This window comes from Myotis brandtii, unplaced genomic scaffold (genome assembly GCF_000412655.1).
Source record: "Myotis brandtii unplaced genomic scaffold, ASM41265v1 scaffold215, whole genome shotgun sequence".
In the NCBI taxonomy this organism is placed as follows: domain Eukaryota; kingdom Metazoa; phylum Chordata; class Mammalia; order Chiroptera; family Vespertilionidae; genus Myotis; species Myotis brandtii.
The window spans coordinates 5493828-5504145 of record NW_005358043.1 but is presented as its reverse complement, the minus strand read 5'-3'; the positions used below and the strand labels follow the sequence as shown (position 1 = coordinate 5504145).

The following is a 10318-nucleotide window of genomic DNA, read 5'->3' as shown; positions in this document are numbered from 1 at the left end:
AATTTTCTTTCATCTCTGACACTTCTATTATAGAGAAAGGGCAAATAGCAGTATTAAAATATTTCCTCTAATTAATTCCATTTCAATGTGCATGAATTCATGTACCGGGCTACTAATATATATAATATATATATATATATTTCACTCTATTTCCTTCGCCTGAATATATTACCCTTATAAAATAAGTCATTTCTGAAATTCTTTCTACAAAACAGATATGTTAGAGATTTGAAGAGATTTACACTTTAATCTCTTGACTGGATAGATACTTCAAGCTATTGTTTGTTTTCTATGCTGCCTAATTTAATAGGGTTTGCTTAACATGGTCCCTGGGAGCTTTGAAATCAACATCCCATTGAAAGTGAGAGGAGAATAGTACAATTAATTTGAAGTATATCTCTCTATCCATTTGTTTTGGAATTAGGTAAGAGTGAGAAGAAGGAAATGACTTCTTCCAAAAAACATTAGAAACATCAAAGTTAGGATACATATTAAATAGATGTGTAAAGTTAAATATGTATTAAATAAACATATTTAAGTCAGTTTTTGAGAAATATTTACAAAACCATGTAATCTCTGCCTTATTTATAAATATTGAATAAAGATTTGTCCCATATTTGAGAGCAACTTTGATATTCTCTCATAAGATTTTATAATACTAACTAGAGGCTTGATGCATGAAATTCATGCAAGAGAGTAGGCCTTCCTTCCCCCGGCTGCCTGCACTGGCTTCCCTCTGGCACCCGGGACCCGGGCTTCCCTCCGGCCCCGGCTTCATCAGGAATAATGTCCGGTCTAATTAGTATATTACCCTTTTATTATTATAGATTCTCAGATATGATGATAAAGTATATTTCACATTAATATGGTACACAATTAATTCCTAAACGTTTTCCAAAATACTGCTCATATCATGAAAATCTCACTGATTCATTTTCAACAATTGTCGACCTTACCACATGTATACTGCAAAGTCATGACCTAGGTATGAAAAACAGCTGCTATTGACTGAATGTTGACTATGTAGCAAGCTCTAACTTTAATCTTTACATAACCTCTCCTACCTCATTTTGCAGATGAGGAAACAAGATTAGATAGGAAAAATAACTTCCTAAGATTACATACCTGTTTTGTGCCCAAGCCAAAATTCCAGCTCAAGCAGTTGAACTCCAAATCCTCCCTTTGAACCATATTCTCCTCGAGGTCTTGTTAAGTTAAGCTCGAACACAACCAATTATAGTGTAATAGATACTAGCAGTTGACATTGGGTTGATATTGAGGGCACTGAGAAAGGGCTGCTAACCCTTCTGGATGGGAAGAAAGTAGATGCTTCTTGGAGTAGATAAGCTGCAGTTCAATTGGGTTGACTGATTAGAAACAGGGAAGGTATTCTAGACACAAGTAACACATAACAGGTTCAAAGTCAGAGACGTCAAAGAGCACAGCACATTCAGGGAGGGGCACTAAGGGGCATAAGAACAGGTTGCAGTGATGGGTGGAGGCGTGGGAAGGGGCCTGCTATGGGGACATATACAGGATGTCAGTGGTTTTCAGATTTCAGTGTGGTAAGGATCACGTAGGATGACTATTTACAATGAAAATTGCTGAACCCAAATTTATCCAAGAATCTTTCTTATACAGATATACTCAGGAATTTAGTTTAACAGGAATACTAGATGATTACAATGTAGAAGAGTCTGTTTGCTAACAGTGTTAAAAATGTCTGGAAATTGCTTTGCTGGTGTGGCTCAGAGGTCGAGTATCAACCTATGAAACAGAAGGTCACGGTTCAATTCCTGGGCAGGACATATGCTCTGGTTGTGAACTCAATCCCCAGTTGGGGGCATGTGGGAGGCAGCTGATCAGTGATACTCTTTCATCATTGATGTTTCTACCTCTCTCTCCTTTTCCTTTCCTCTCTGAAATCAATAAAAATATATTTTTTAAATGTCTGGAAATCAATATGCCGGAGCATGGCATTGTTAATGTCTCTGTGTTTTAGAAAAAAACAACACAGCAGCTCAGTGGAGAGAGGAAGTTGATCTCAAAAGTGATTTTTGGTTTATTTTGAATTCAGAAATAACATAAAGGTGGTTTTTCTTAATAATTTATAGTATACACACACTCTTTTGTTTATAATTGCTTTTGGGTGCTATTTAGATTATATTAGGTTATAAAAAAATGCTAAAAAAGCAGCATTCAGTTGTGTTAATTTTTGTTATTGTTGTTAATCTTTACCTAAGGAAGATTTTTAGAGAGTGTGGAAGGAAGGGGAGAGAGAGAGAGAGAGAGAGAGAGAGAGAGAGAGAGAGATCCATTGGTTATGTGACCTTGACCAAATTGAACCCGAGACCTTTTAGTGCATGGGCCAAAGCTCTATCCACGGAGCCAAATCAGCTGTGGCAGTTGTGTTAATTTGTAAGGCACTGTAAGCTACAGAATGCATGAGCATTTCAAACCAAATCTTATTGGTGTTTGCCATTGTCAATCCTTCCTACCCTGGCAATTAGTAAACTGCAGATCAATTAATAGAGAATCAATTGTGAATAAATGAATAAATTGCTTAATTGAATCACATATTTTCAGTAGAACCTAATTTCACATATATAACTGGGGGACCATCTAATAAATCAAGCAAAAATGCAGTGCTTCTGTACTTTTCCCTGGGATTGATTTAACCATTTAAAGAACTAATTACTTAAGATAAAGTTTCAGTTGACTTATAAATTTAAGATCTACTACAATCTTGTAATAAAATAAGGTAAAAGTTGTTATTTGCCATTGTCTTTGAATACATTTGCCATACAGTATGTAAAAACAAACTTCATTTAAAAATGATCTATTCCATTTTATTATTTGTAGTCAGGTGGCTCCCCAAAATCTTGTTATTGTAGAAAATCGATATATCCCCATCTTGCAAAACACAATGTCAGTATGTATATTTTTCTGTACTTAAACAAACTTGAAAGGCAAAAGGAACAGGAGGGAACAACCATCTAACTCAAGTGGAATTAAATAGACTCTAAATGTTAGATTTTCTTTGCATAACCAGAGATGGCCTTGACCAATTGGGGATTCTCAAAGTTAGCGTGCCAGGTCACACACTGATATTTATTCCACACTTATGCTCATTCAACACAGATGGTAGGCATAAAATAGCTGAGCTCCAATGAATCATGTCTGGGCAGAATGATAGATATGGTGTGTGTGTTTTTTTTATGTTGACAGTAGAGTTGTTTTCACATTCCACTTGAATTAAATTATGCTCATTCATGCCATAGTGCATAATCTCTGGCAAAGATTCTTAGAAAAAGTCATCATGTGGACCCACTGCAAAACAAGTGGGAAAGAATAGTAGCACTATAAGCCCCATAAGGAAATTTAAGACAAAAGTTGAATAGTCTTCATTTATTTTTTAAAAATATTTAAATATCTTTAGGTTAACATTTATTAGTATGGATTCATATATATTGTATGCAAATGACTACATAGATATTAAATTCAGGAGCAGTTTAAGTCTTTAATCTTAATAAACTGACAAAAATACTTTGAATTTCTAATAAGAAAATAAAATCATGTGTCAGCCATATTAGGTGTGATCATATATGACACTGGCCATAACTTTAAAATGTTAACAATCAAGTTTGGTAAATAAGGACATGACATTTTGTATAAAGAAGAAAAGTTACATAGTAAAGTAAGATGTGATCAATAGCAATTATGAAACTTTATCAGAATGGGCTCTGGAGAGTAATTTTTGTGTTTCTTAAAAAAAATCAATGGACTGTAGCCAGAGGGCAGAAAATTATTCCAGTCGAGGAAGAAAGAGTGAACAAAATCTTACTAGCCCAGTGCTTGCTCAAGGGGCCATTTTAGATATGACCTAATCATAGTGTTGTTAGGGATTCCCAAGAACACACTCAGATTGAATGACTCAGCAGAAGGACTCACAGAACTCAGAAAAGCTGTTATACCCCAGGCTGCCATTTTCTATAGCAAAAGGATTGAGATGAAAATCAGCAAAGGCGAAAGGCACTGAGGGCAGAGTCCAGAAGAGAAGCTTCCGGTTGTCCTCTTCCAGTGCAGTCGTACAGACAGCACTTCTTCCCCAGCAGCAATTTGTGAACACACAGCATGTTCTGCCAACTGAGGAAACTCATCCAAGTCTTGGTGCCCAGGGTTTTTATGGAGGGTCAGTCACGTAGGTATGAAATTCCCCATGACTAACCTTATCTCTAGTCTCCAGCCCCCACAGAGTTCAAACTGATAGAGCATGGCCCAGCGCTCCAGGTGAATAAAACAGACATTCACCATAAATCATATTGTTAGCATAAACTATCTTGCATTTATCCAACAGGATAGTCCACAGGCATTATCTCCCAAGGGCTGGTTATTTCTTTGGAATGTGTGGGTTGAACACCCCGGACCTGCTGAGTTAACCCTTTACAATACAGTAGAGTTTCTATGACTATGAGTCTCAAATTTTAAAACTTAAGAAAAACAAATAAAAAGATCTGATATTCTGAAAAAATGACACCTGCAAAATATTTTTCTATATCCACTTGTTTGGATGATGAGAACAGAAATGAGGAAAACCAACTTCTCAGAATAGCAATTGGCCTTACCTTCGGGTTGGGAGCCCAGTGTCCTGCACAGTGGAGTGGGCCTCAGGGGAGTCATTTGTAGCCATGTTTGACCCAATCAGATAACCACCTGGGAGTGAGTTGTTCCCCAGAACACTGTTAGTACTTTATGGCTGCTCCAATCAGCAGGTCTGCAGAAGAAAGCTTGTTGTGCTAAACTGAAAATTTGAGAATTACCTACTTACCGATCTCTTTCTTTTCATTTTTGCTCCTCACTCTGCACCCTTACTTCTTTTTCTGAACTGCAATGTGGTCTTCTCTGAAGATGTTCCAGTGGCTTTGATCGTCATCGCCAGGACTGGGTGGACAGTGGATGCCCTGAAGAGGTACACATGTTCTTTATTATGACAGGATTTGGGGAAACAAACTGTTATATATAGATGCTATAACTTAATGAAAATGCTATCTCATTTGGTAAAAGTAGACAGCAGTTGAGTACCTTATATGTGCCAGACTTGGGGTTTTACTTCTAAATCTTTGCATGTATTTTCTCAATTTATTCTTATACCCATTCTGTGAGGTAGGAGCTATTATTGCCCCCATATTACCAAGAGGAGAAGAGGGAGGGGTGAGGGGAAACGGTGGGGAGGGATGTAGTGAGGGTATCCAGAGTTGGGTATGTGGATAGGGAATAATAGGACCAGGATTTGAATTTCTATGAGCAAAGGATAGTTCTCTTAAACACTTGCTTGCTGCTTTTCTAAGATCTAGGAAGTCATTTTTCATATTTTTCCACTCAAATTATAAAGCCAGTGGTATGAAGGAAAAGATTGCAGCAAATTGGACTGATAGAAGTTAAAAATGATATAACATAGAAACAGTAACTCCCAGGCGAACGTGATGGAGACAATGATGCAACGAAGCAATTCATATAAATGTGTACAGTTGCAGAGGCAATTTGAACCTGTTCAACAGTTTTCTAGTGAATTGCATTTACATTGTCATTTCAGGGTCACATAAAGATATTCTGTAAAAGAAATCTATGTACAAAGAAAATTATGTTTCTTCACCCTTTAAGTTTTAGGGTATGAATTTTGAATAAAAACAATGAACAGTTATACCATTTTTCTTATCAGTTAAGCAAATCCTGTCAAAGAGCTACTTCGAGGAAGAATGCTGATTTGTAAAGAAAAAGAATTCTTGCTGATGGCTCTTTTATTTAAGAAATAAAAGATGAGCCCATGAGATAAAAATGGGAGAAGCATTATGGGACTGGAGTTTTTAAGTAGATTGAAGAGGGTTTGAAATTTATACTTAGGGTAATGGGAGAAGAGGTTAGCAAAGCAGGCCATTGTTGCCAAGCAGCCTAAAAGACACTGTTGAGGATACAGGAGGTAAGTTTTCAGACCTCCCTGGGGGGGGGGGGGGGGGCGCTGTGTGGTTTTTCTCCAGCTGTGCCTGAGCAGTCAAGGAAAAGATAGATTTCTTTAAAAACAACAACAACAACAACAACTATTGATGATTTTCTGTAAAGGTGATGTGGAAAGAAGAATAAGGTAAAGATGCATGATATTATTGAAAAAGAAGATTAGCTGAAAATAGAGTAACTGGAGTTATTATTCCAGAAGTAAAGTATTTTCAACCTGAATAAGGTAAAGATGCATGATATTATTGAAAAAGAAGTTGATGTGATAGAAAAAAAAGAATATATAAAGGAAGACAATAACCCTATGTAATCACAGGATAAGAAGAATCTGAGTGAACAGGTACATAGATTAGCTGAAAATAGAGTAACTGGAGTTATTATTTCAGAAGTAAAGTATTTTCAACTGCAGATAAGGTCCAGGATATGGAGATGATAACTAAAGTAGAATCAAGAGATGATCATGAGATCTTTGGGGCTGAGAAGATATAGGAACTAAAATTAGGGGAATTGAATGGGTCCCAGGGATGATAAAATATAGAATAAACCTGTGTCATATCCAATTAGTGAAAAGGAAGCCATCTCAGGAACTCATTCTAAGCAGTAGTAAAGTGCATTTACTTCACTAGTGACAAGAGAAGTTTAAGAGAAGTATTTATTTAGTAATAAATTCAAATGTGGGAGGAGTGCCTTCCATGTCAGAATAGTTATCATCTGTTTCCTCAAGGCCTATCTGAGGGATGGAGTTCTTTGAAGCGCAAAGAGGTGGGGAGAAATACCAACTTCCAAATCATAAAAGTTTGAATGTTGAATATTGCTACTGCTGAAAGGTATAGGATTTATTTTCATAGACTACAACATGTGCCTTTCCCTGGTGTCCCCAGTAAAGCTCTGCTAGGGAAATGATAGGTTAAGTGATAAAGGAGGGTTGCTCAATCCTTCACTTGGGTGGTTTCAATATTTCACAAAGGGAAACACATTTTAAATACCCATTCAATCTGTGGGGGATTCTTGTTAAAATAGTAGTAGTATGGATCAGTCACCAAATTTTTAGAATTTGTCATTATCAGTTTGATATGGAGAGAATGCATTTTTTCTTCACATACCTAAGTATGTTTTTAACCTTATCTTCATGGGCATGTTTTTCTTCTTGTATAACCTTTTCCTTTTTGACATCATGTCTTTTACACATATACTGACATAAAATTTAGAGTAAGATTAACAGCAGTATTATGTAAACAGAAAGGTTATCAGCAGAAAATGATGAAATTCAAATTTCCAAAGATGGAAGTGCTTTTTTACATCCAATTTATTCTCTCATCTATTTTACATACTTTGTAAATTAGCAAATCCCTAAATATAGTTCTGTACAAAAGTGTAGCCCTCATGTTGATTCGAGAGTCTTTTGTGATTTACAGACCAATTTCTTAGATGTAATTTTAAATAACATATGATCACTCTTAAATTGCTTTCCCATTTGTTTCTCTTATTAGTCAAAAGAGAAGATGTGTGAGACTGTGGAGCCAGTGGAAAGTTCTTCTCAGACCACCACAACCATGCAAGCAACTACTGTACTATTTAGGTTCTTAACAACCACCAGAAGAGCAGCAACATCCCAGCTGCCCACCAGCCTGCCCACAGAAGGTGCAAACTCAGGGTGTTGACATGGACTGGAGTTGTTCTTTAGAGGGAATTTTTATTTTATTTTTTTTAGCAAATTGGATTTCTAAAGGGGAAAAGACAAAATTATTATGGAATAAAAATATGTGCTAGGATTCTTTTAATGTACTTTGCCTTTCAATAGTGGCTTACTTGTCCTCCCTAGAAAAGAAGTATAGACTTCCTCTCGTATTACTAAACTTTGAAGTAACTGAATTCCACATTTTAGACAGTATATGAAGGCAAATTTATATAAAATATTCATTGATTTTGGATTCTGAACAATACATAATTCTACTCATTTGCAATTCTAATATTTGCCTGAGTACAATCAATAAAATATGTTGTTCCATAACCTGTAGAGGCCACTATAAATGTCACAGAAATTATCCGTGGGAAACGTCACCTCTGCCAGGGAAGAGAAACATGCCAGAGTCCATTAATGCACGGATACAACTCACTGGGGGAAGAGGAATATTAGCCAAAGTTTGTGAATATTCTGGATGGTACCACTAAAGAGAAATGTGAGACTAGTTCGCCAAAAGTAAGCTTTGAGGGGAGAAAAATGGTCTCACTTCTCTACTGTACTAAACCTTGCTTTCACTTGAATAAGGAATTAAACTTGAAGCCTTTGCTTTTCATTGAAATTTACTTGGATATCAAAAATTAACTGGAATAAAGTAATAGTGAGGAAGAGGACAACTATTAAATACATGTATTTAGATATTTAACACCAATGTTATATTTATTTTAATCCAAATTATTTAGGTTGAATATAGCCTGTGAAAATATTTTCGCAATTTGAATCCTACCCTGTGAAATATTCCTACAATTTGAATCCTACCCTATAAAATAAAATATAACCACTGAAATAAAAAAAGTATGATCTACATTTTGTCCTTTAAAGTCAAGATATTTTTCATGTGAAGTTGGATATATTGATTAGCAATGAATAAGCATTTAACTTTTGAAGTTAAATTTGTAAATATTGGCAAATCATTACTACAATTAATTTGAAATTTTCTTGATCTTAATTTTTAATGAATAAAAAAGGTCATACTATAAAGTCTAATTACAATTACTCATTTTTGAAAATTAAAAATACGTGTATTTTAAGTTACATTTATAACAATGTACTTTTCTCACAGATCTTAAGAATTATATGATACTCGATTAAGTCTTGATTTCATGAAGAAATTTTAGTACTACATCATGTAAGCTAGCACTTGCTCTCATTGAACAAGAAATTAACTCACTAAAGTGTTAAAATCTATTCACATTATCATTAAAACATTAGTATCATTAAAACATTAGTGTACAATTATTGCTCCTGAGATTTATGTACTTTTAATTTTTTTCTGTTGTAATAACTTTGAGTTTCTCTTTCAGATGATACCAAGATAGCACTGCATCTAAAAGATAATGGAGGTAGGAATTAACACTTTTTCTTTTATAAATATTTTTGGATACTAATCCATTTCATTCATTTTAATCCAAGAAAGGACTTTGGAGTTTCTAAATATAGAGTGAGGTTACATTTCACTTTCTGTTGGTATTTTACAAGAGAAGAATTCAATGTGTTGGCTTGAAAAGTAAAATGGTTTCAAGAGTAGAAAGAAATTCCAGTCCTTCTACTATGAAAACTACAAGGCACAAATGACCAATGAAAACTGTGTATGCTGTGCTTCATTGTTTTGGTGTATGTAGTATTGGGATAATAGCAAGGATTAAGATGGAGAGGATTAAGGCTAATACACCCTGCACATCTCCTATTCGTTGTTGCTCAGTTCAGGGGTGGGGAACCTTTTTTTCTGCAAAGGGCCATTTGGATATTTATAACATCATTCTCAGGCCATTCAAAATTATCAACTTAAAAATTAGCCTGCTATATTTGGCCAAATATTTAATTAACTCACCCCTAATGCCATGGTAGGGCCAGACCAAATGATTTTGAGGGCCTTATGAAGTCTGCGGGCTGGCCGTCTCCACCCCTGCTCCGATTCTTGATTTAATTGTGTATGTGATTTTCTACCCAGAGCAGGTATTAAGTTCAATTGTGTGTGCTTTTCTTTCACTAAATTGAATATTCAATATCCTTTATAAATAAAATTAAGAAATAAAACAATGTGGAAATATATTGTGTTAGGCCTTTTTATCTTTTATCTGAAGCAAGACACAAAAATTAAATATGCAAGAGAACATTTAGCTAGAGCATACTTAAAGTGCGTCTAAGTCAATTTAGAAATATCTATAATGGTACTTGAAAATTTGAGGAAGAAAGGTTTTACCAAAACAAGGCTGTAAAAAATATTGACTAAAATTTTAAAAATAGTTTTTTCCTTATTAAACTTTGTTAGCTCATTGTGTTTCTTTATCATAGTATGCTGGATCTTAAAAGAGATTCTTTATTAGTAACTGTTTATTCAGCTCAGGAAAAGGGTCTCCTCCTCTTCTTAGCAGCATCTATTATATAAATGTGGCCTGCTGTAATATTGATCTAGACACAGTTTTACTTGTGTAGCCCCAGGTGATTTTGTGAGTTTGTCAAAATTGTTAGGATATTTTTCTCTATAACTGTACAGATGGCTCCTAAATTACTTAGTCTAGGTTAAGTTGCAAATATATATATATGTTTTCTTAATTATGTGTTCTG

The 10318-nt window shown here is 35.0% G+C and overlaps 1 protein-coding gene across 1 annotated transcript in view; it reads left to right on the top strand.

The window, feature by feature from the left end:
* PLXDC2 (plexin domain containing 2) overlaps positions 1-10318 on the top strand; it is a 451667-nt gene that overhangs the window by 399691 nt on the left and 41658 nt on the right. The window contains exons 10-12 of the mRNA XM_014539380.1: positions 4909-4969; positions 7500-7650; positions 9055-9093. Coding sequence (XP_014394866.1) covers positions 4909-4969; positions 7500-7650; positions 9055-9093 — 251 coding nt within the window. The remainder of the gene's footprint in view (positions 1-4908; positions 4970-7499; positions 7651-9054; positions 9094-10318) is intronic.